The 26,746-nt window shown below is 40.3% G+C and overlaps 1 protein-coding gene and 1 long non-coding RNA gene across 5 annotated transcripts in view; both read right to left on the bottom strand.

Annotated features, from left to right (window-relative positions):
- Nucleotides 1–26,746, bottom strand: part of LOC128079856 (uncharacterized) — a 237,109-nt gene that overhangs the window by 57,157 nt on the left and 153,206 nt on the right. The window lies entirely within an intron of this gene.
- The window catches only part of MAEA (macrophage erythroblast attacher, E3 ubiquitin ligase), a 46,870-nt gene continuing 31,910 nt past the window's right edge, over nucleotides 11,787–26,746 (bottom strand). For all 4 annotated transcript variants that reach the window (XM_052681403.1, XM_052681405.1, XM_052681402.1 and 1 more), the window contains 6 exons: nucleotides 24,601–24,723; nucleotides 22,165–22,241; nucleotides 16,017–16,125; nucleotides 14,188–14,321; nucleotides 13,441–13,636; nucleotides 11,787–13,016 (listed from right to left, as the gene is read on the bottom strand). In XM_052681403.1, coding sequence (XP_052537363.1) covers nucleotides 12,921–13,016; nucleotides 13,441–13,636; nucleotides 14,188–14,321; nucleotides 16,017–16,125; nucleotides 22,165–22,241; nucleotides 24,601–24,723 — 735 coding nt within the window. In that variant the 3' untranslated portion in view covers nucleotides 11,787–12,920. The remainder of the gene's footprint in view (nucleotides 13,017–13,440; nucleotides 13,637–14,187; nucleotides 14,322–16,016; nucleotides 16,126–22,164; nucleotides 22,242–24,600; nucleotides 24,724–26,746) is intronic.

The raw sequence follows: 26,746 nt of genomic DNA, 5'->3' as shown, positions 1-26,746 counted from the left end.
ACTCTTCCAGAAACGCAGTATTTCCTAACGTCCAGCCTGAATCTCCCCTGACATCAAATGATGTCTTGGCACGCTCACTGACATCAGCGCATGCCCCTCCTGAGGCACTGCTGCTCTGGTTGCCCACATCCCAAACCTGTGAGAGGTGACACAGCTCTGAACCCACAGTCCTGCCTTGTGCCCACCCCGTGTAACATGCTGGGTGTGACCAAGGGGCTAATTGCAGTGTGAACTGCTGCTGTTCCTTGTGCCTAGGGTTGGAAGAGACCCTAAGGGCATCAGCCTCCAGATGTGGCACCAGACCAGGCTGCCCAGGGCCCCATCCAACCTGGCCTTGAATGCTCTCCTCACAGGAGAGCTGCTCCAGCCCTCTGATCATCTCAGTGCCCTCCTCTGGACCCGCTCCCAGAGCTCCACGTCCTCCCTGTACTGGGGCTCCAGACCTGGACACAGTACTGCAGAAGGGGCCTCACAAGGGCAGAATAGAGGAGGACAATCACCTCCCTGTCTCTGCTGGCCACCCCTCTTCTGATGGAGCCCGGGTTACCATTGGCCCTCCAAGGTGCAATGAGCTCCATGTAGAAGGCAACAAGAAGTGTAGGAGGAACAGCACGGCATTCTGGTTTTAAATACCAGGTTTTGCGTGGCCTTCTGCCTTTGAGGCCTTCAGAACTTCAGCCTCTTCTCTCTGTTGCCTTCCTGAAGCAAAACGAGGGGTAAATAAAGCAAAGGAGGCAGGAAAGCAGCCCTCAGTCATGGCACCAACTTTGCAGCTCTCGAACAGGAGGATGTCTGTGGAGTATTTCATAGGTAAAGACTAGCAAAAGGGTACTCCCAAACAGAAGCAAGCTATTCCCTGAAGGGTGAATAAAGCTCATCTGCAGGACTTTCATGGCAAGAATTACAGCAGAACTGTACTTAAGAGACATTTTCCTCTATAGAAGCTCAGAGCTTGACAAACACTGCAAGTAATCCATTGACATATGGGGATAGAGATGAATGCACCTGTTGTATAAAATAATTACAATGCAGATGAACAAACTGCTCTGTTCTCAGATGAGCTGAGCTTGGCAGAGTGCACAGGCACTTGCTGTCACTAAAAATCGGTATCTCCTTAGTAAATTTTTACAGTGATCTGTCAGGTCTACCTGATATTGCAGCAGCAAAAAGCTCCTGTGAGCTCTTGAATTTCTATCCACATGAGTTCCCCAACTTGTAAACAGGGTGCAAATGTCAAAATTTCTCCCGGCCAGAATTCTAGCCTGCAAGATCTGTGCTGGGCACGGCTATGAAGAATGTCCCAAATAGGGTGAGGTTAGAAAATACTCTGGAATGATTTCAAAGGAAAAAAGAAAAAAGCCTGAAAAATTCATCTGTGATACTCACCGAATTCCTCTTATAATTATGTCCTATGTTTTTCTCCTCTTAAGAACTAGAGATGCCAAATGGGATTTAAAAACTCAGAGTACCAGAAACTTTGCTTTGAACTAGGGAGCAAATTTAATCCCAGTCACTGAGTGAGGGAAGACAATGAAGCTCTTGATGCACATCACTGCATTACTACTGCTTGCAGTTCCACCAAAGCACCCCAAGTCTCCAGACCACAAACACCAGCATTACAGTGCAGACCAAACCTCTCATACTTCGTGCAAAAGACTTGTGTACAAGCAGCCCTTCCTATGTGACATTTGTCTTTTCCCATCTGGCAGGTGCCCTGATGCACTTCAGAGTGACCTAAAGTAATGAACTCATATTTTCAAATAAATTTACTGCACCATATGCATGCATACATTTTGCAATGGTTCTTTTATATCTGACTTGATTAATGAGACCATTTTACTTTATAATGTTTCTTCTTCCTTGTTGGCTTCTATCTAGTAAACTACACATCCTACATTTGCATGAGAAAACCACATACAGCAGCATAGTTCATCTTCAAAGTTTAGATGTTTACTCTTTCAATATTTCTTATTTTTCTATTTCTTTTCTTTATTTGATTGAAAGTGCCTAAACAACAGCTTTCTATTAGGCTACTGCTTGCAACAATACCATTGCTTTAATGTCTAGAAACAGCATTTCAAAATGAGCCTCGAGCAACGTGCTCAACATCTACAAAGCCACCAATTCATATCCTTGCAGAATGTTTAAAGAAATCCCTGCGAGGAGCCATATGGTTTTGCAGAGAATTAGTTGATGAATGAACGCTGAGTTGTGTAACTCATCCACAGTTGTCCCTCAGGCAAATCTCAGTGACAGCTAAGCTGTTTAATTTAAAAAAAAAAAAATCTCAGACAATTACATAAAATGGTGTTTGCTCAAGTTGCTGAGTTTCTTTCCCCTTCTGCTTTCTAATGAGCGTGGTAAATATCCACTGTTCAAATATTTCTCTAATTCCTTCATCTGGACCAATCTGATAAAGGGCTGAGGGGACTCAGACCGTGAAGAGTCATTTGGCTGCAGAAATGCTTTGTGTCACTCAGGCTGGTTGTGGATTCAGGAAGCCCAATGTCTTTGGCCAAATGCACAGACAAGGAAATACAGTGCCCAAAGAGAAAAGGCAGAATTTTGTCCTTTAAGCCAATTGTTTGGGTGTGGTGTTCTTACATTACAGAAAAACCAGCTGTTCCCAAATTTAAAATGTCACACTGGGAGCTCCAGGAAGGATTGTTTCAAGCTTACATGCATTGTCACATTTTCAGGTGTAGTGATTTTATAAAAGAAATACCCAGGTAGGAGAATGCTCCATCATTTTATTAGATGATTCTTGGCCTGTGGTTGTCTTCAGCTTTGCAATAAAAGAACACATCAGGCAGAAAGAAACCCCACAGAACTTTAGAATAGCTGTATTCAGCTTAATGATATGAAATTAAAAAAGGAGGGTTTATCTTCCTGCCAAAATGGAACTTTGGCAAAAAAGCTTCCTCACAAACAATCTTGAGTTAAAATAACTTTGGTTCCAGGCCTGAAGATGCAGAAACATGATAAACACTGATATTAAGTTGTCACAGAGTTTGTGTCAGTTGGGTTGCAAAGAAAATACTGACCTTCTGTGTGAGATGAATAGATACTTAACTACCAGTTTGATTCAGCAACAGGATGACAGTTATCTGAGAGCCCTGAACTACCTCATACGGGGTAAGGACTGCACTTAAACAGATGTTCTCAAAGAAAAAATAGTCTATTCATTAAACCATCAATAATGCAAGGCCAAAGATACTTGGCAACCTCCTCTAATGATGTGAAATATTGATGCTGACAACACTGCAGCCTGCTGTAACATTTTATAATTCTGTCACAGAAGGAGATGGATGAACCTGTTCTGTATGGGTTGGGTCACCAATTAAATAACCATTTGTGGGTTGGATGGGGCAGGAATAGCTGCAAGGGAACCAGCACAAATCAAGGAGCTTCTATCTACTTTTGTCTAGGATTGTTTTTTAAAATGATCCTACAGCATTGCCTCAAATCTTCAGGCCAGCATCAGAAGATTGCTTTTGATTCTGTGAAAAGGTCTAATTGGAACACAAGGAGAAAGGCAAGTAGTGGCCCCAAGGCAGCTGGCATTTTTCTGGGCTAGACAGGTCCATATCGTACGTTGAGATTTCTGTTTGAATGTACCTAAAGAAGAGAAAAAACAAGTCCCATTGCATTGCAGGCATGTCCTTAGGGTTTTTTGTTTGTTTGTTTGTTTGTTTGTTTGGAATGGCAGCTTTCCAGGCAAGACTTGGATCGCATGGTTCAAGAAAGGAGGAGAGTGAAGGCTGTCAGTGTGTAGAAAAGAAGGAAGAGAAGAATCCAATATCACGAGAGAACAAAAGAGGAAATCCAGCCCAAATTCGGCTTGAAGACCCCTACTGCTAAATTGTAAAGTGACAGAAATACCACTTCCACACAAATACAAGTGTGGTACAAGTGGGACTGCTTTCAAACACAGAATGTTAGCAGAAATTTCTCAAACAACTTAGGCCTAGGAAGCAAATAAACTCATTGTAGCCATATGAAAGCGTCTACATCAGATATCTAAGAAATTCATCCTTTAGAAGTGAGCTGTGTTGTTAAATTCCATAATCTGAGCTCCCAAGTGTCTAGGAAAATTTGCCCTCTCTCCACACAGCACCAGGGACGTGTCCATCGCCTTTTATGAGAAGAAAACCACATGGATCAAAACCAGTTTTTTTGGGGAAATGCTCTTACTGTAATAATAAAGAACACTTTGTCCTTGTGAAGAGATTATTTATACGGGTCAGCTTATGCAAACATAAGGAAAGTCCCTGGTTTGAGATCTTGAGGTTGCTGGGACAAAAACAGATTGCAAAGAGCACGTGTCATGAGAGAAAGAAATAGTGAGGTGGTGCTAAAAGGAAGAGGGAAGTATTGTGAAGAAAAGGCAGCAAGGCTTGTGAGCTGGCTGAATTCTTCCATGCCAAAAAAAAAATATAGCACTCGTTGACATTGACTGATTCTTGCTGAACATCTATGGAGACTGAATGGTAGATTTCAGCACAGTGAGGTGGTGGTGGATGATTTGTTTCAGCTGTGGTGACAGGGATGTGAAAGACAAGCTACATTATGGACAGCCATGCAGATTTTTACGAGCGTGGCATGCAGGCTCTTGTTCATTGCTGGTGGAAATGCATAGCTAATGGAGGTGACTATATTGAAAAATCACGTTTTGTAGCTGAGAATTTTCTCTATCAAATCGTGTTAATGCGTGCCTTCTATCTGTTGTAGTTTCCAAGGAAATAAATAGGAGGCATTACTTTGGGAGCAAGCTATGTAGCTGCAGTGTACATGTGTGAAGGGTGAGCTGATAAAAACCTCCACGATGGCCTTCCAGAAAGCTGAGTGCAGAATGAGGAGTGGTGACTGCAGCCTCTCCAAACACACACACCCAGTGCTCTGCGATTCTGCTCGTTAAAAGCCTCATAAAGCAATAATTGCTGCTTTCCTCATGGTACAAATCCCAGCAGTAGACTTGATATCAAGTAATGATGAAGCAGTGGTGGTGAATATACAGGAGCACAGTAAAACAGGAGCACAGAATCACAGAATATCCTGAGTTGGAACAAATCCACAAGCATGAAGTCCAGATCGTGGCTCCACACAGGAGCACCCAAAATCCAAACCCTATGCCTGAGAGCAGTGTCCAAATGCCTTTTGACCTGCAGCAGTTCAGAGCCGAGCCCATTGCCCTTAGAAGTTTTCTTGACTTTCTATTATGAAGACCAACATCTCCAGGAGAGGCAGCAGAATGATGAAGTTTTTGCTCCTCTAATCATTGCCTTCATAAAAATGGATCAGTTATTGATGCATCAGCAAAATGGAGCAAAGGTGAGAGCAGCAGTCTGAGGGGATCTGCGACTTGTGGATACACACAGCTCTGCTCCGGAGCCATTCAGTGGCAGGGTTCACTGATGCCCCAGGTTTGTTTCTTTTTTCAAAGCTAAATGCAAACCACACACCCCGTAGTTTCAGATGGAGGAGATACAGTTTGTAGAATCATAGAATCATTTGAGTTGGAAGGGTGCCTTAAAGACCATCTAGTCCAACTCCCCTGCAACAAACAGAGACATCTACAGCTCCATCAGGTGCTCAGAGCCCCTCCAGTCTGACTTTGAGTGTCTCCAGGGATGGGGCATCCACCACCTCTCTGGGCAATCTGTGCCAGAGCCTCACTACCTGTATTGTAAAACACTTCTTCCTTATATCCAACCTAAATCTTTCCTCTTTTAGTTTGAAACTACTTCCCCTTATCCTATCACAACAGACCTTGCTAAAGAGTCTGTCACCTTCTTTCTGATAGCCCCCCACTTGTAGGTCACCTCTGAGCTGGGATGCCCAACGCATTGCCACATGGGACTTTAAACTAAAAGGGAGTGAGCTGAGATGAGACCTAAGGAAGACATCCTTCGCTATGAGGTTGGTAGGATGGGGCCGGGCTGTGGCGGTGCCGTCCCTGGAGGCGCCTGGGGCTGCGGGCAGAGGGCTGCGCTGTGCCGCTGCACCCGGCAGGTGGCAATGCAGGAGAGCTGCAGGGTGGGAGCTGCTGGGCTGCAGCTGGCGGCGAGCCCTGAGGAGAGGGAGCTGCGCTGAGCGAGCAGCTATTTAAATTCCATTTTATTTGTTACGGTTTGAACTTATAGGCTCGTAGCATCAATCTGTGGTGGCAGGTTGGGTGCCCCCATCCACAACCTTAGGGGTGACCGGTGAGCACAGCAAAGCACGCACCGTTCTGCAATCAGAGGTGGAAAGCACCATTTGTACGGCTATGCTGGTATACAAGTAACACTGTTTCCAGGCCAGGAATGAGCCTTCAGTCAGATCCGTCTTTAACGTGATCAGGGTGTTGCATTAAAATATGCAGGTTTTATTTGAAAAATACGTCCCTGGGTGCCACATCAAGGAAACAACAACTGAGAAAAAGAACACGGCCCTCTGAGAGCGAGCCAAAGGCAGAGGCATTTCCCAAGCAGAACAGTGGGTGCAGGGAAACTTTCAGAGAAATACGGAGAAGAACTGCAGATTTGTAGTGGCACATTTTGCCCTCTATCTGAAAAAGAAGGAAAAAAACACAAAGCCCCTTAAGCCAACAATGACAGCACAGGAGATATTTGGTCTTGTTTAAAAAGAAGAAGAAGAGGAAGAAGAAGAAGAAGAAGAAAGCTCATTTGTATCAAAAATCTAATGAAAAAACCTGATGTTTTCTGTCCTCTCTGCTAAGAGAGAAGTAGCTGGACTTGGCAGAGCAGTGGCTCTTTCTTGGAAGGCCCCAATGGAGAACTGCAGCCACCCCCCAGATGCTGGAATGCCGATTAGGGTGCAGGTGGGTTAAAGCAGCTCCAGTTCTTACGCAATGCTCCTGCCCTATCTGCAGTGCTGGGAGCTGCCAGAACCGCCGGACAAAATGCCTTTAAAGATTTGAATCAGTTTTGATTTTCTGAAACAAAGTTGAGAGGTGACTTTTCATAAATTGAGAAGATTTTCAGGGAAAGATATAGCACATGAAACAATCTTTAGAATGGCACTGAAAAAAACCAACTCAACCCACAACAAACAAATGATGAATTCAAACTGGAAATGAAGCACATATTTTAGCAGTGAGAAAGCACATTCTTGGTCTCCTGATGAAGTTTTTCTGACAGATGTGCTCCAGATAATCACAGTTCTGGATTGTAAATAGCTGGAGAGAGGTCATTTGATATCAGGAGACTGCAGAAATATGGCTTCTGGCTCTGTTACAAGGCACTGAGTTGTGGAGAAGGTTTTGTCCGTGAAACAGAGGTGGCAGGGCCAGAACCAGCTGGTGACTTGGTTATGCAGTACATCCTGAAGCAGCAGCCTTGGCTATTCCTACTATGAAGGTGTCCGTAGTTCCAGAAGATAGACAAGAATTTTTTGTAAATACATCAGTTCCCTTACATTCTTCACTGCATGACCACCCCACAGGAGAGACCATGCCCTGAGGGCACTCAGTTGTCCCAGGGCCATTTATCTTGGAGCTGAAAGTGTCCCAGTTTACTGTCCATGCGCACAGTTGAGTCATACTCAGAGATGATTAAATTCCAAATGCTTTGAGAGCAGGACCCACTTATAGAGCCTGGAGGCTCCCAGCTCCTCCCATAGCACTGTAAGAATTAGGAAACCATCCAGTGGATCACCAGGACCAGAGCTGCAGTTCATCCCTACGTGCAGAACTGAGGTAACACAGCAGCCAACAGAGATGGCCTGAGATAACACTGCATCTTCCTTCACCCCAGCAGCCATCCAGAGACATGGCCCAAATCTTTCATTTTCTGGGTGGAAGTCAGCTCTGGACTCTGATGGTGCTTATGGCTATGAAAGGAGGAAAAGGAAATTATCTGCTGTTTATCTGTTTATTTCCTTTTGGGGTTTGTCTGCATCATCCTGCTTAATATCTGCGGGTGGGGAACAAAATATTTAAGTTAATTGACAATCCTTTTGTCCTGGATTGAATAGGCGTTATCATCTTTCCCTCCTCATTGTTCCTTCCAGCTCCATCAGGAGAAAGTCCAGGCTGGGAACTCAGAGGAGTGCCCTGGGAAAACCTGCTCCTCAGCAGGGGAGATGTCCTTCAGAAATACACAGTGCACGGGTTTGTCTCATGGGACAGGAAATAGGGCCAAAGGAACAGGCACAGCCCTGAGGTGTTACCTCCATATAGCCAGCCTTGGCTTTGTGCATTAATGTGGGGATGAAGGAAATGTCTTACATGGAGCCAGCTGAGCAGGGGATGTGCTTCTGGTTGACGCTGCCGACCAGCTGTAGTACAAGGGATGCTCCAGGAAAGCATCACCAGGTCCCCTCACTGCTCCACTCCTTCATCCTGGTGGTAACTCCACCTTAGGGCTGTGTTTCTATGTCAAGGATGCAACACACTGGGGACTAAAAGCCCTCTGTGACTACAGTGCTTAATGAAAACTTTCCCAAGTAAGGTTCTAATCAACAGCTGAATGAATTCCAGCACTGAAACCATCCCAAGTTTGGTAGTCAGCTTCTCCATGTTGTCTCCTTTCCTTCCTGTGTAATAATCTCACTGAAACTGTTTTTGTTACATTCCTGCTTTTTGTGTGACACCAGTAACGATCACTAGCATCAGTTCCATGACAGGATCTCAGGAACCTCATCAGTCATCATGCCCTTCACATTGCCTTTTGGCCTCTCTCTTAGCCAGATCTTCATGGCATTTCTAATCCCTCCCCCAGGTACTAGCTAATGCCAGCAACACGTAACACTGCAGTACAGCTGCATTTTTAGGAGATTCGTAACAGCAACAGTCACAGCAGTGTGACAGATGTATCTCAGTAAACACATCCCCTTCACTCAGCTGTCCACCAACTGCATTCTCCAGTGCAATAAGTTTGAGGATACCTAGGCAGCACCAGCTTTTCTTTCTCCCTGTTCCCCTCATCATGATGTTATTACAGAATTACAGAATGGCCAGGGTTGGAAGGGGCCTCAAGGATCATGAAGCTCCAACCCCCTGCCACATGCAGGGCCACCAACCTCCACATTTAATACTGGACCAGGCTGCCCAGGACCCCATCCAACCTGGCCTTGAACCTCTACAGATAAGGCACCCACAGCCCCTCTCTGGGCAGCCTGCTCCAGCACCTCACCACTCTCTCTGTAAAGAACTTCCCCCTGACATCCAACTTAAATCTTCCCTCCCTCAACTTAAAACCATTTCCCAGTTATTCCATTTACCATTTACCCCATTTATACCATTTACCAGTTATTCTGGTAACTGCTCTACAAACACATACCCAAGGCAGATACTCTATCAGCTTTCCCTTCCTAGAACTCATCAATTAAAAATTCCAGGTGAAAGATTATTTGATTTCTAAAATTTGCACACACTTTTTCATTTCCGCATTGCTGAATTATTTCGGTGTGGCTTAGCACATCTCCCTCTCCACCTCACCCCAAATTGAACATCATCGTCTATATGAGGAGCAAGATGGGTGCTGGGCGCTGTTCTACAGATCAATCTGGAATCCCACCCCAGCGATGCAGTAGTTTCAAGTTATTTTTTTTTCTTCTCATGCTTTCAAAATAACCTGCGGTTATTTTCATCTGTGAAAGATGAATGGCTTTGAGCCATTCTCAACTCCACCCTGACACCTCGTTCGTATTTTAGTAAGTCAAACAAACAGCTCTTCTCGTTCATCAGCCTTTCCATTTCTTGTGCTGTTTCCTATTGTTCTTTCTGTGGCACTTATTACCCTGCAGCTGATTTTCTCTGGCTTAGGGTACACATCTCCAGTCACTTTAGTAAGGTCAAATTGCAAGATTTTGCACTGCGGTCTGACATGTTATTTCAAACCCCAAGGCTCCTCAGTGAAAGGATCATTGCCAGCCAGCATTAAGGTTAGGAATTATTTCACTGAAATGAAGAACTTCTCTTTGCTGAGTAGCAAAACTTGAGTTCAGACTAAAATCAGGATTAGATCCCAAGCTGAGGTTTTTCCACAAGTACCTCAGATCAGTGTTAAGCATAACCTGCACCCAAACTTCCAACTGTGGAGGGAAGCATCTCTAACCCTACCTCACTTTCAGTGTTACATAAACTGTTCTTCCATAATTATCTTCCCACTGTACACATAAGCAGGAATAAATGCAGTCATGTTGTAGGATGTTGGCAGGAAACATCCATCCATACTTATAGTTGGAGAGATTAAGAAATCAGGCGTACACAGGCCACCTCCTCTGCTGACACAAAATCAAGATGCAGAATAGCAGAGTATGAAGCTATTAAAATGCGGTTTACAGGCAACAAGTTCATACCTGCTGTGAGTCATGTGCTGCTCTTGGTTTAATGCCTGAAGGAGCTACAAATTGATATGTCTGCTGGATTCTGGACTCCAGGCAGAGCAGTCAGGGAATACAGACTAGAAATCCCAGCAGCAGCAATCTCTGCCTGCAGCCGTTTCTGGCCCCCACGAAGCTGGGAGGTTTTGAAGTCATGCTGGAGTAAGGCTGAGAATGAAAGGCACCCTGCAGGGCCTGCACTGGACACTGCCCACAGGGGTGAGCCAGGAGGCAGCAGCTGCCTGCAACAAACAAGGCTCACTGCAGTCCAAATAGGTGGTTTGACTGCAGGCTTCCAGAGCAAGCAGTCACAGCTAATAAGAGCTTCTTTTGGACCTCTGGAGTGCGCTTTCTAGCACACCATCAGGGATGCTGGCTGGCAACTAGATGCTAAAATGATTTTTCTGTAAGCAAAGGCCCTCCTGTTGCAGGACAGCAGCTCTCCTCCCTCACTCCCCCAGCTAGTTCTCAGGGAGCATGGATTTCCATCACTCCCCTTAGGCCACAGAAAGGAAAAAGGGCTGAAATCTCAGGAAGCCGCAGCTCTAACTGGTACTTAAAGAAGCAAAAGCAACAATTTCCATGACCTGCTACTGTTTGCTGGTTACCATTCACTTCTGCAGAACTGATCACGAAAACCCAACGCACACATATGGAAAAAAAAGCAAAAAAAAAAAAAAAAAAAGCAAAACAAAAACCCAAACCAAACCACACACACATCCCTTCCCTGCCTTTCTATGAAGTTCTATGAAGTAGGGAGAGGTTGCCACTCTCAAAAATTCTCCTTGTCCTTCTCCTGCTATGATAACGTGCAGAGTCAATGAAACAGATGCTGCTGCACTTGGATTTCAGCAATGCTTTCCCCAGGGCAAGCTTGAGCTGATGCTCCTAATTTTGCATTATCAGGAAGGAAAAAATAAATCACTTTGATTGCCAATTACTCCAATTACTGATGCCAGCTCTCATTATCTGTCTCCACCTAAGCAGGAGTCACCTATATCTGCTACTTCAGAAAATGCTGAGGGAAGCAGACACTTCCAGCAAGGAGCACAGGAAAAACTGGTCTCTGCCAAACTGACAGCACTGCAGCACTCCTGATGCACCAGCTCAGAAGCATCAATAATGTATGCTTATTGAAAATGGAACCTTTGAAGACATAGCTGATAGGAGATCTCACTGAACTGATAGTGGCAGAGATGCATATAATCTTATAGCCTGTGAAGTTGTGATTTTGTGAGTCCTGGAGGAAGTGACAGAACTGACAGGAACAGAGCGGTGTATGGTTCGCATGTGAAAAGTTTAAGCCAAGAACATGTATTTGGCTGAGATGCTCTTAATGTAGAGCCTGAGAAAACAACACAGATGATTTTACCTTGCATAATACTAAAGACACATCAAAATTGCACTCCTTGTGTGATCCTTATAAGAGGTTTTTTTTTAACCATTTAAATACGAAGGAACTTTCTTATTTTATATAATCAAGAAATGGAAAACAGTTTTTATTAACATGTTTTACATTTACAATCTTTTATTAGCTAATCAACATCAACATGCAAAAATAAGCGCTAAATACAAACCTCTACAATATGGTTTTGTTTAAACTACAATGGTTTAATTCTTTCCAAAAAGTCATAAGGATGTGTTCTGTAGTCATTAAAATTGAACTATTAGTTTCAGTAATGAATACTATTTAGGCCCTAAAATTATGTAATTATCCTGCAAGGCATCTTCAGAAACTTTGCCCAACACTTAAGAATACCAGCTCATTTTCATGTGAGTACATTCTCAAAGCAAGAAATAAGGCAGTAGCACTAATGATTTCATATTGAACCCTATGCACATAACTAATAACTTTAGAAGGACTTTAACACTATGGTAGACTGGAAAAAGAACATTTAAACAAGCATCAAATTTTGCCTGAAATGTTCTCAGTTTCTCTCAATATTTATGCAACCTCCTTAAAATATTTGGGTTTGGAAAAAGACTTCATACTCCTTCAAACCAGTCCCTAGTTGATCCTCCAGAGAAGCCAGTCTCATGTCAACAACAACAATATTTTCCCATGGAAATAAGTTACATGATTCATGATCATGATTACTTCACGAGAGGATCATAAAGAAGGCAAAGAGGAGCTTAAAGGAGAGTATTTGTAGTATTGAAATCTTTCATAACAAAAGGGTCTTGGACAATTGTGAAGAAGAGGGAAGAAACATGGATTTAGGTTCCAATCTGTTGCAACTTCTCCCCCAGTGCAAGTGTCCATCTTTAAAGAGTTATCCTTTAAAAGATGAAAGTACTTTTGAGAAGAGTCCAATTTTTGACCTTATGTTACAAAACCTTGACAATCAAAGCTTCTTTTTGTTTTTATTCAAGTACAAACTTAAGTCATAATTCCTCTTTTCTTTTGTTTGAAGAGTGTTTATTGTTGCTCATTGATCTTTGGTCGCAAGAAACAATAATGCCACCGACAGGTCTGATCACCAAGGTGGCAGGTTTTGCTTCTTTGCCACACATTAAGGCCCCCCTTTACAGGGAATGCCAACGTACACTGTGTCAAAATTCCAGCGGCACTTTGTCTTGTTTGTACAGACCTACATGATGTAGACTTTCTCAGCTTGTGAGAAGTTGAAGACTTCTTTGGTTCTTGGGCAAATTACTTTGTCATCTTGACGAATAGAAAGCAGAGACTGGAAAAGAATGAAATGAAAAGATAATATTCACAACAGTATCTCAAAGCATTCATAACTCAGAGCGTTCTTAACTGCTTAAGTAAATAATTCCTTCTTTTTTAAGGTACAGGCTGAGCTGAAAACATCTTTGCCCACATGGTACTTGCTCTATATTATTACACTCCAGAAGGGAAAATTTTCTGTGCCATTTGATTTCACACTATCAGTTTCCATGTTCACCACACGTTACTTTCTTTAAAAAACAACTTTATCACATGCAATCCCTTAAGAATTACTGTAAAAGGGCTGTTTCCCCCCCTCACCCCCCACTAATAGAGATGATCCTTCCAGCTTCCAGTTTACAAGCTCTTATTTTGACAGAGGAAGTTACCGTGACCACTGCTATTTCAGCCATCAGTAAGGCAATGATTTCAACACTTACATTGTATCCATAGACATATCCATTTGGTAACATCATGGGAGGATTATTTTCATTCATTACATCCCCCGAAATCTTGCAGACTAGTCGGGAGTTGGCACAGTGTGCCATAGGCAGAGGCTGAGCCAGCTTGTTCAGGGATTTGCTACACACAGGGCAGTCTGGGTTTTTTGAACTCCCATCCTCTTTATAGCACTGTCTATTTAACAAGTTAAGGTACAACCAACAGACGCAATAGGAATCAGTTAATGAAATACACATCAGAAATACAGTAATCTGTGCAAGTTTAGACTAGGTTATACCCTGTGTGCAACTGTTCAAGTTTAATGTGTGCATACAAAAATCAAGTGCTTGCTTTCAAGAAGGAACAGCAGTGAACAACATGCACCTGGCACGCTCTTAGGTAATATTTTTCCTCTAGAGCATGTCAGTAGCATCAGCCTTTCTTAAATAGACTGTGCTGTACAGCAAACAACCAACCTTCTGAAGATGTAGGATATATTTTATACTCTTATAAAACAAGTGGGATAAACTCTCAAGTAGTTAAAAAAAAAAACCTGTGGCTCTCATCCAGCTCTCCAACTTTTGCAAATATATTATCCTAGGATGCATAGGAAGGATGACCCAGTATGAAAACAATGTAGAAACAAAAAATAAGTAAATGTTCATTTTTTTTTTTTCTTTTTCACTCTGAGCAGCATTCATAGGAAAAACACTGTGCTCAACAGCAGTATCTGCATTGAAGGATACGGTGTTTTTATAGCTGAAAGGCCTGCCTGGAGTGTTATAGTAAAAACAGAATTGTTTCCCAGCTGATGTAGTCTGTAGTTATCATATCTAAACTGCTGTATCAGCATTCTCCATCGAGCAGGGTCCAAGAGATCCTGTTAAAAAAAAACACAACACAACTATAAGTTGTTTTTAATCTAGTTGTCCTGGAGGGGAGCCTGAGAGTGGTATAAACTCACTAGACTGAATCCATTACGAAATAAAAGCATACATGCTAACACACAGTAAGAATGTACTCGTTTAGAAAGGACCTCAACACTACGTTAGCAAAACTTTATTTAAAGCATTACATAAAATAGCTGACATGATGATATTCAGCACATGAGCTTCTGAAAACACGAGATATTAGTTCCAAGATCGTGCTTTAGTTTCTAATAAAAGACATCTATCCAGAGGTTCAACTAAGTGATTCTGCAATAAGCGTTGGCCCTACACTCTTCCTTGCTCTATCCACATCCATCAAAAGTTCTAATTAGGGATGGTAAATCTTCATAAGGATTTTTGTTTGTTTGGCATTCTAGAATACCAGTCCATTTAGGAAGCTACATCAGTATGTGGACATTTGCTTTAAAGCTTCTGAACTGGTAACACCCAACTTAACAGACATCTGTTGAAAAGTTAGAAGCATTTTACTTTAAGTCAGACTAATTCTACCAACACATCTTTGTACTTTGTACCATTTATAGAACTTCCAATCACTTGAACAAGAAATTAAATCTGAAGAGCTGGCACAGGTTCAGGTTAGAGAATGTCGTGCATTCGAGGACACATTTCTTACATATTGTAATGCTACAGGTTACAAAAAAATAGGTCTAAGTACATAATACAGCATTCATTTAAAAAGGATTTAAGATAATCAGGAACCAAACACACAGAAGTAAAGGATATTATGAACTCTCAAGTCACACCATGAAGAGTCATGCAAGAAGAGAAGACTCTGAAAACATACTTGTTATATTCCATATACAAAGGTAAACCCCTCCTTCTGCTTGCACCTCTCCCTACCTATAACCACATTTTTAATGAGAAATAGCGGTGCTGATCACTCTTAGAAATAAGCTCAATATTGTCAAACTGCACACGCTACACTTTGAGGCAAATAGGAGAAAACTTATTTTAATATATTTCGTTTATTAACCAGGATTTAAAAGAAAGTAACTCAAAGACAACACACTGTAGCAGTAGTGAGAAACTCAAAACGTGATACCAAACTACGTAGGCAGTGATATTATCATGGTGCAGACATCATCCCTTATGCTTTACCCTGCACCACTTTGGCTCTCTCTGTTTCTCCTCATTTTACTTCTTAAGCAAGGAAAGACAGAAGGAAGAAGGATGGACACCACCATCACCTTCTGTTGTGATCACCTGCGCTGTGGAATTCCCCCATCCAGAGATCAAATTGGCCTGAGAACTTGTTTTGAAGTTTTAATAGTATACTTAAATATTTCATGTTGTCTTACATCCAATCTTTCAGTCCATTTATGTTGATCTTAGCATCAGTGGTTTAAAAATGTGCTTATATTGCCATGCTGGCGATGTCATTTCACAAGATTCTTGCCTTGTTATGCCAGCTTAACTGTTGTCTACCTTCCACTACCACTATTATCTGTAGGCGAGGACTGGTATTAAAATTAAGGACTATAATAAATGGATTTTTTAGAAAGTACAACTAGGAAAAAAATAGTTTCTATGGATCATCATTGCATTCTGTTTTATCGAAAAACAAATTACAAGCTTGTTTTATTATTCCCACTGTAACACTGAACTTCAAGCATAACATTACTGACCTTATAGGGGGAGATATGAGTGTCTGAAGGAAAAGCCAACATCCCCATCACTTGTCGAACCTCATCCAGCTGGCTTCCCTCAGCCTGGCTGAAATGCTTCCTTGCATGTCTGAAACAGATAATTTAGACCTTCCAGTTGTTTCTCCATCAAGTAAATTTTCTCCATCATGTTATATTAGACTTCAGAGAAAAACTAAATTCTGTTCTCAATACACAACCAAAAAGGTGGCGTACTTAAAGGACTTACAGTCCTACATATAAGAATACAAGAATAAACTTCAAACACCAGGAATTTTGTACTGCAATTACTTAGAAACCAAACTTTCTACCTGAGCACATAATCTTACCTCACCTACACCCAGCATGACAGATCCAAGACTGGTGGAAGAAATGTCTCCATTTACACAAGCTCAATGTGTTGCTCTTTTGCATACACTTGTAAGAAAGGAACGTGGTCCAATAATGTGGTAAATGTGGTATTATGAACCACTAAAAATCAAAGCATTTAAAATTCTATCCTGTTTTCATTGACATTTGAGAACATTTACCTTTGCCTAAGTGATTATTTGGTATAGGCAGGAAGGCAGCATCAGTTTCTGTACAGACTACCAGAAATTCAGGGCAATGCAATAAAACCCACCCTGCAACCAGCAGCTTTTAAAATACTATGAAAAAAGTATAACTACCACAAATTCATATGGAAGAGAGACACATAAGGCTGAAAGTTTAAATAGAAAGAAGTAACAGAATTACCACAAACATCTTTAAAGTAAAGACAAATTTTAAGACATGCACAAAACGCTGAGAAACTAGAGAATAATCAGACAGGGATACTTGACTGCTTTAAAACCCTGTATGAAGCTTCTCATGTAACCATGTTAGTTCAGCATTTCTGCCAAAGTCCCTAATTACAGTGTTGCATAGTAGACTGAATATAGAATCAGCTCTGTATTGAATTTCTGGCATTGCTAAAATGTAGAAAAGTCTCCTCTGTGCTTCATTTTCTCCATAACTTGTGTTATAGTGAAGATAAAAAGTTACCTTTCAACTACCACGAGTGCTCTTTTTAACCTTTTTAGAGATCTTTTAGAACTCTTTTTCTAAAAGTACAGATGATTTTAAAAGCATGGAGTATTCTTCAACTGTCCAAATCGTTCCTCTCCCAAAGGAGAGATACAGATGTAATTTTTTCTAATTCTGTGTTCTGCTAACTGTGCTTAGGTTGCCAATAATACCATGAGAACAGTCTCTTCAGCAGTGCTTCGGTGCTCCTACTTCCTCTCCCACCCAAACCAGGAAGCAGTGGAAGTTATGCAGGACAGAGTGTTTCCACTCAGCTTCCTATTTTGGGTGAGCAATTCAGGAATGTAAATATTGTTCCCCAGGTGATAACTGTTACGATAGGAAAAGTACAAAATTTGTGTCCTGAGAGCAGAGCCTAAGCAGCCTGAAAATGCCGGAAGAAAGCTCAAGTGTTTGTGAAGCCATGCACATGAAAGCAATAGCTGTTTAACAGAAAGCTCAGACAAAGCAAAAATTCAGACCTACCAGTCAAACAGGATTACTGTGCACACACACAGGGGAGAGGAAGAAAAAAAAAAATCATAAAATGATCTGATCACTCTGCACTTGTGTTCTGTGATGTCAAAACAGAAGCAGTAATTCAGTTTTGCAACATCCTCTTTAGATTCGAGACCCTACTCCCTGTCAAACATCAACTACTTATTCTTACATTCCTCTTGCTTATAGGAGGACCTGATGCTGCAACACAAAAATACTGGCCACACTTAATGCCTATGTTCAAGAATATCTAGAATAAATTTTGTGTATACATATATAAAACCAGCATACGCCAGCCTTTCAGGTGAGAAGTCCTAACCAGGCCAGCACTTCAATGACTTGAGAAGTACTCAACAACTTACAATATGGTACCATTTTGAGTTCTACCAGAAAGAATTAGGTTTTCCTAAGTTGGTTTGTGTTAGTTTTTGTCTTCTGATCTTCTCTGCCATGTCCCTTATAAAAACAAGGAAGTCCTCCCATGAAGCTTGAGATACTAATGTCTGAACCTCACCTACTGTGCACCTGCAAGCCACAGTGAAAATGAAGATATGCTTCAGAAAGAGGCAATTTCATTAATTCATGGCTTTTTTTTTTTTTTTTGGTTAACATTGGGAATCAAGAGGCAAAACTACGAGAATTTGTGGATGCAAAACGTGTAAGTACCACTTTACTTGCTCCTGTCACTGCCATTACTTTACCCTTCCCTTTCTATTGTGCTATTTCCATTCTCTCCATCTTTTCCAAATGTCAAACTCCTGAAGGTATGTATGAACACTAACAAGTGTTGCAATGCTTACTTCCAATGTTTTTACTACATTAGACATACTGGTCAGTATAGCTAGAGCAGTGGGTTAAGGTTTTCATCGCTGTGTGTGGGCTATCACTGAAATCACTGAATCCTCCCTTCTCAAATGCCAGAGTGATTCTGTAAATTCTGTAAACACCTTCTGTTAGAAATAGCTGTTCTTTCAGCCCGAGGAAGTATGTATGCAAACAGTATGCTTGGCAAATCCAAAAAGGAAGGAATATCTGTGAAGACTTGATTTACAGTCTGTATGAGGGCACAGTGTTTTTCAGAAAGCATTTATCAGGAAGAAGCAATAACTTAACATGAACATAGTGTGTTATCAGGGGGATTTATTCTTTCTGCTCAGTTTTTCGGACCCATTCCTGAATGCATTTATCTCAGAGACTGTTATCATTACAAAAAAAAATATCTATAATTGGAGCACTTAAAGTTTTATTATTTTTATGCAACTGTTCAAACAGCACTTCCCCACCCCTCAGGAGATAAAGATGAAGGAAAAAAAACTGTGCATATATACCCTCATTGGTGATAAGTATACTAAACTTAGTAGTGGCCATTTTCTTTGTACATCACTGGTAACTCTTAATTACTATTTTTGTCCTTTATGCCTGAAGTTTACAGGCTGTTTTGTTAAGCTTTTAGCTGAGAACTGTGCATCCACGACTCCCCACCAAAGCAAAGCAGCAGAATGCTGTCAGACTTTTGAGAATGAAGTTAGTGAGAGTCCCGAAAGCAGGAAATTAGTGTCATTCATTGCTACTGCAGCAGGCATGGACTTTAAGCAATTGGAAGAGACTGTAGGAGTTACAGGCTGATGGGTTAGCCTAAGAACTTTGTGATGTACTTAGGCAGAAGTGATTTACTCTCCATATTGAAAAAACAGCTTTTGTACATTCTTGAAACAAGCTCTCTGAAAACTGCTCTGATAAACTACCTTAGAGCAAGGTCAGTCTGTACTTCTTCTATTTTAAAAAGCTACAGAAATTCAAACACATTTAATAAGATAAATATTTTTAAGGCTCCCATCAGTTTCGTCCTAAAAGCAGTACGGCACTTTAGAGGTTCGCAGCAGGCAGCAAGCAAAGCTTTCAAACTTATTTAAACACCAGCTGCGTCTCAACAAAATGTCAGCTCTCTGAGTTCCACTCATACAGGAAACTACTTGGTAAACAGCCTCTTTCTCTGCTTTCTAATGGATGCCTGACCTATTTATTGCACCAGGGACACAATACTGAAAGAATCCTGCTGCAGGCACTTAACAGAAGCAAGCTAATAAAAACAAGTTCCAATGGATTGCAGCAAGATTTATGCTACACCTTCCCTCGTTACACACTTATTTTGAAGCAAAGGAGCACACAATGCCACAAGCTAACTTTTTAAAACCACATTCCTTAAGGACAGCACTCAGAAGTTGAACTTAATGTACAAAATGATCAGAAATTATCAAGTTAGAAAAGTGAATTGAGAAGGCCTTCTCTGTGGGTCCTTTTCTCTGAGAAGTTATAGAATTAAAGCAGCATTATCATCTGTGGCAAGTTACAACTGCCAAGTGTAAACACACTGCAACCCTGAACTTGAACAGGTATTGGAATCTACATGCTTTAGCATAACATACTGAAGCTCATTTCCAATGTAGAAAGGACAAGCAAGTTTTAAATCTTGAAGGATTTAAACATGCTTTAATACCTGCTTACAAAGAAAGCCTCAAAGGTAAAAGAAGCAACCACAAATCAATGAAAGCCCATGAAAGTATAAATTACCCCATGTCAAGAGTTCTGGGCCCTAAAATGAGGGCAACAACTTTCAAATTCTACTAGATTTGACAAGGAAAAGGAACCAGGAGGAAACAAACTTCCAGAAACAATAACAGAATATCGAATGAGCTTGTTACTTTGTCCCAGTTCTTAGCCCATCTCTTTACTTGGGCTCTACCCCCATTCCATTTTCTGATCTACATAAGGAAGTTGAAGCTCAAAAAAAGTAGTTTTCTGAGCATGGACTATTCATTGTTAAAGATGCATGACTGCACATTTGGCAAAGAAGCAAAATTAGCAGAGAGTAAAGCTAAAGGCACAAAGGCACAGTATTCACTGCATATAAAGGACACAATGGGCTTCAGAAGACAGACCAAGTAGTTCAGTCTTTCATCCTTTTCCTAAGTACCTGGCTTAATTCCTCAGGACCTCAGAGCTCTGTCAAAAAATGTGTACATATCTAAAAGACAGCCTCTCCATCTCTCAATCACACAATTATTTAGCAGTTTTATCAGACTGCATGTTTGGTCATAAGTACGACAACTACCAGTTAAGTGCAAGTAGGAATGATATGAGGTGTCTCAAAGCCAACAAGAGATTTGAACAAATCCGAAATAACCCCTAAAACTAAGAAGTGGGTCATTTTGGTGTAGGTATTAGCATTAGGCTAGCCTTTCAGCATTGCTGAGCTGCTTTTTCCTTTTCTTCCTAAATTCAAGAAGGACCAAGTTTCCCATCCATTTATTCAAGAGAAATCATCTGGTTCACCCTGCAGAGGAATTGCTACATCTAAAGCAGATGACTGAGCTAAAAATTGCTTTCAGTCTACACTTATGATACTTGATACGTTTCCTACAGCTCTGTACTCCTCAGACCAAAAAGCAGCTTTTCCACAAACCTCCTGCTGGTTTCAATTTCTAGTACAACTTCAAAGGCAGTAATACTTCCCACTTCTTCAACATAAAACTTGTCAGAAATCTTAAGGTGCAACAGTTATCACTGCAGTGTATTACAGAAGCATCAAATCCAGCCATAAAGCTTGTCAACTCACCCTAGGTTTAAATACCCTTAAAGATAAAAACAACCAGAACCTGCTGTGGGGTCCTCTCCCCCTTCTCCATATCTAAGCTCCAGTAGCTCTGTTCTTGCATCATAACTTATGATGTAGGAAAAAGTACTCCTGTAAGAATTACCAACACATTTTATAGTTCCACTATCAAATTTGCACTTATTTCAGCAGAACTGGTTTCCTGCATTATCCTGGAGCATTATTTCAAGACTTTAAACCAAAACTAAAAAGCATAAATCAATTCATGGACTGAAACTGCCAGAAAGATCATCTTATAGTTGAAGCCAGGCCATGATCAGACCTAACTTGAGTTCTCCAACTCATTTGCACCACCTTGGGCAGCTTTACTTTCTTCTCACAGTTCTAATGTTAAACTAGTTCAAGTGATAAAATGAATAGTGAGTTTATTTGGGGCTAGGGGAAGGGAATGAGACATGACTTATTATCACATAACAAGGAATTATCAAGTTATCCATTCAATACAAGTACAAAAAGAGAACTTGGCTTAAAGCCTAAATGTGACAAATAAGATTATAGATAACAAAACAGAAGATAATTCAGTCAAATGAACTGTTAAGCTTCAGACGTGTTTCACCTTTTAGTATTTTTTGTAACAAAATTGCAACGAGTTCCTACCATAAACTAAGATAAGTATGTTCATCACACACCACCAGAATGCTTAGTTTTAAAACCAACTTTGTAATCTTTGACCGTGGAGTGAAAAGATGTGGATTTTAAATAACAGATTTTCAAAGAAGTTGCATCTGGTCTGACATCTCACCTTTGGAAAATACAAAAAACATAACCTCACCTAAAATCCAAAACATGATCATAGTAACACTATCAAGATTCCTTGCAGCTGTGGGGCTTTCAGGTATTGCAGTAACAGTCACATTGCTGATGAAGCATTCTATTGTTGTAAAAAAATGTTTGTAAAGCATCCTATTTTCATACCTCACAGCATCCAGTCTCTTGTTCTGTCGAATGAGTTCAATGAACTCCTGAATCCTTAGGCTGAACTCCAGACAGCTCTGAGATTAAAGACAAGACAGGGTCTTAGATGGTGCCAAAACCACGCTTTTCCAGATGTTAAATACTATGTGTGCACAACAAAAAAGTGTTAATTACATGCAATCTTGTTTGCTTGCTTTTAGGTATTCATGCAGAGAAATTTGAAATGCTGTCTACAGACAAGACAGCAACACAGAATTCCCTAAAAGCAAACAAAAAGCTCTTCCATTTGCCTCCTTCCAAATTCCAGCATTTAGGAGTGAACATTTTCTTGATGACTGAAATCATCATTACTTAGGGTGCAAGTAAGAGTAGCAGGTGGCTTCTCTGTACTATCTTAACATTAAAAGCAATAGATTCAGTAGAAGTTTGGAGCCAGTTTAAGACATGAGAGATTGACCCAAAAAACTGCAAGGAAGAAATATGCCTTTGAACTCATTCTGAAAGTGCCCTCCTATTAAGAGAAAGCAGCATGGGATCTAGACTGCTGCAGACCTCTCCCCAGCTCCCTTTTTTCATGCTTCTACCCCACTGCTGTTGTCAAGCATCTAAAAGCCATGCTAGAAACAAATCTCAAACAAAAAAACCAAGTGGCATTTACTTGCTTGGGGAAAAAGGTAAAATTTGAAGCCTAATGAAGTTAAGTGTCCCTTTAAATCAAATTCCATCATCAAGTCACAAAAATCTATTAAAAAAACTTTGAATATATAGAATTAAGAAAATTCTCCCCCTAAAAGAATAACTCATTACACTTCCATGTAGAGACACAGTTAACTATTTTATTATTATTACCCTAACAACAAAAAACCAGAGTACCATCTGAATCTTGAAAAATAACTATCTTGAGTTCCCCTCAGCTGCTCTGTTTGGCAAATCTATTTTCTGCTCCCCAAAACTTCTGATGAATAGTTGTCTTTTTGTATTGTCCATCAGTACAATACCATCCAAAACCCCTCAGAGACTTCAGGAGGAATTTGAGCAACTCCAAACTTCCATCAGTAAACTGCCTGGGGTGACCGCTGTGCACGTTGCAGCAATTTCTTGGTTTAAGATTAGAAATGTAAACCACTTGAAAATAAATGATATATTCTGTCCTGTTATAGTACACCTGTTTAAGGAGTAAAAAGTAAATTTTCCAAACTAGAATTTGAGTTCTTTCTTCAGATCTACACAAAACCCTCATTTAGAATACTGGTTAAGTTGGTTTCTATTAAAGAAATTAATCGAACTTAGTAATTGTTAACAATACCAAACCCTAGGGCTCAGTTATTTCATTAACACGTTTCAGCAGCAGAGAAAAAACCCACAGCTCTCCCCTTTGCACCCAAGAAAACCTGACCTGCAGAGACTAAGCAGGGCTTGCAGAATTTTTCTCCCATTCTCCAAAGAGGAGGACAGGGAAGATTTTTTCCTTACTTGTTTGGCAGAGATTGCTGATGAAAAATTAAGATATTCATCCATTAATTTCTTCCATTACTTAATATATTAAAATTATACATATATTTTTTCCCCAGCAGTACAATTATGCAATAATGTTCACATACCAATTCTGGCTTTCCTTTAACGGTTTCCAAACAAAGATCATTTTCTTTAGAGCAATCATTGGCTGTTTTACTCGTGTCCCATCTTTGGTTCATTCTCATTTTGGTGCCCAAGTGACAGAGATGTCACTCGTTGCTTATCTTTAAGGATACGTAAATTTTTCATTAAAGAAAGCTTAGTTTAAAAACCAGAACTTCTGAAGGAGGTACAGGTCGTGATTAATACAGTCGAACAGATTTCTGCAAGCTCTATAAAAGACTATAACATGTTTTAAAATGTAGAATTTGAGAGTCAAGGAAATTTAAACCAACTGCACAGGAACCGAAATACAGCACGTTCAGGTCACAACATTCAATGGCTAGAAGACAACTTACTCTGTTCATTGCTTAATAAGACTTGTTTTCATTTTTGTAAGAAACTCTTCAATACTTTCCTCATGTAAAGCTGCTTTTTCACTCGTCTGTTTAGTTCTGGATTTACATATATTGCACTTCAAAATACAAATCCATATGATATTTCTCTCAGACACTGGTTTACAAATCAATCTCATTCTTCATATATGAATTATGAGCTACATCCTCAGCAGGATACAAAGAGCTGTACACAGATCCACATGCACCGAGATATAGTACATACACTGCAGGAAGGTTTGGCATTCACTTGGGCTGGTTCAGCACCAGTAACGTTAACCTTAAAAAATAAATTTTGTACTTACTGCCCTTACTTTTATACAAGGCTTCATTCAAGACCTATAATTTAAACCAAATTGACCATATCAAATAACCAACTACTTTAGAAAACCGCTACTTAGGCAAAACATTGACATTGTTTTCATACCTTCATTTTTCTGAGCCTGGATTTGTTATCGTGACACCAAGCCAAGCAAGTCATAGTCTCTTGTCTCTCCAATGACTCTTCCACTTCTTTAGCAGTCAAAAACATCTCAATATTTACTAAGTCCTTAAGGAGCAAAGAAAAAGGAAAGCACAGCTCGTTAAATCATACTGATACTTCACACAGCAATGCATTTAACCAACTGGAGCACAGGGATACAAAAACTGTTCTAGAGACATCTTTGAAGGACATTACTTAAAATATACAGTAACAATTTTGTAAAGACTGCATTTCCATGTGCCAAGATAGACTTGTAGTAAAATGACCACTCTTCTAAATCTATTTATGCAACAGAACTAGAAAAAAGAGTAAAGATGACATCTTGAAGCTTTGCAAAGAAATTGACAAGATCTCATCAGCAATCCATATTTCCAAGAATACCTGGTTTTCACAGTGCTTATGTCATTGGACTAAGGAATGGAGGAACCATATAATGACACTGGCATAACGAAAGTAGAGATGTTTAAAGCAGGAGCAGCATCTGCTATCAAGTTTGTCAGCAGCAAGCCTTGTACACACCTCTGCTACTTCACTGCAAGCTGCTTTACACATTTGTACCAACCAAGGTTAACACAGTCCAACAAGATTTCAGATCTCCTAGGCTAGCAAATAATTTTTTCCCATATATTTCTGAAAAAGCAGTTTGTTTCCAAATGATATAAACAAGATTCACTCTGAATTGGCACCGCCAGATGTTATTTCTGAGCTGCATAAACATATCATGCTGTTACAGTTCACACTTTGTTAAAGAAAATACACAGTGAGATTCCATAACTCAATACACAAGCAACAATCCAGTATCAAATGTTTGATTAACACACCAGTTTGGAACAAGTTCACTTTTACGTAGACTTCATAGCAAAATGCAGCAAATCATACAAATGAAATGATAAGTATGGCAAATGTTATAGTAGCTGCAGTGAACTAAACCTCTCTCTGAAATAGGTGGCATTTTCAGCTATTAGAACAGCTGAATATATTCAGCCTTAGACTTTCCTGAGGCAAAGTTAAAAAGCATAGAAATAGTGCCAGGCATATCACATTCACATCTTGCATTTCATCAGCCAATTTCTCCTTATAAATATGGGAAGCCTCCTACTATTGGAAAAGCAGGGCAGATTGGACTAGGTTTTGTGAGAATGGTTAAGAAATGTAGACACGTTTCATGCATTTCTAAATTGCAGTGTAGAGCACAAAAGTGTGGAGCACAAAAACTTCTCCTGAAGTTTTTTCCATTAACAGTTTGTTTTTGAAGTCACATGCAAAGTTTACATGCAACATGCATTACAATTTAACAGAATGTATGACTGCAACAACAAAAGCATTATACCATCAATAGATGAAATTAACATACAACTCTAGAGTTACCAAATCCAAGTAAGACTGAGGTCAGAGCTAAAGTAGTAAAGAAGTGGCAAGTTTATAGAAGGAAACTAATCTTGCCCATGTAAATCAACTGTATAAGTAATCTGACATTCAATGCCACCATACCCATTATCTTGTTGGCCTATTCTTCCATGCAGCTGTTAAAACTGGCTAGAGTTAGAACAGCATTCCCCATACTTCTCCCCAGGACTAAGTTATGTGCAACCTCTTAGTAAGCAGCATTTATTTTTACATCCAATCACAACAAAAGCATTTTCTGCTACTTCAATAAAGGTCTGGATATGTGAGATATAGCAAGAAATTGGTGGTTTTGCCACATTTGTTCACATTTGTTAGCTTTTCCTGGCTTCATCAAAAGTATGGTGCTCTTTTTAAATATGTGCATAGGCATTATAGGTCAATGAGCTGGTGAGAATCCCAACTAAAAGCACAGTGAGATGACAGTATAGCAATCTTCAGCTCTCTCTCAACTATTGTTGAGGGAAAGAAGTTGTAGCAGCTGCTGAGAAAGAAAAAACCTTCAAAGTGAAAACAACTCCTACAATCCTTTTGCAAATTTAATATAAAAAATGCTCCATTTGGTACAGACATGTTAATTGGATTTGTGTTAGCCAAAAGGAATCAAAGCTTGGCAGTTGTCTCCATTAAATAGACAGTATGAATCCAGAAAACAGAATATTATTCATTGAAAGATTTTCCCTTG

The sequence above is a fragment of the Tympanuchus pallidicinctus genome, unplaced genomic scaffold, assembly GCF_026119805.1.
Source record: "Tympanuchus pallidicinctus isolate F22 unplaced genomic scaffold, pur_lepc_1.0 scaffold2, whole genome shotgun sequence".
Taxonomy (NCBI): Eukaryota; Metazoa; Chordata; class Aves; order Galliformes; family Phasianidae; genus Tympanuchus; species Tympanuchus pallidicinctus.
The sequence above is the reverse complement of the archived record's forward strand: the minus strand, read 5'-3'. Positions and strand labels throughout refer to the sequence as shown.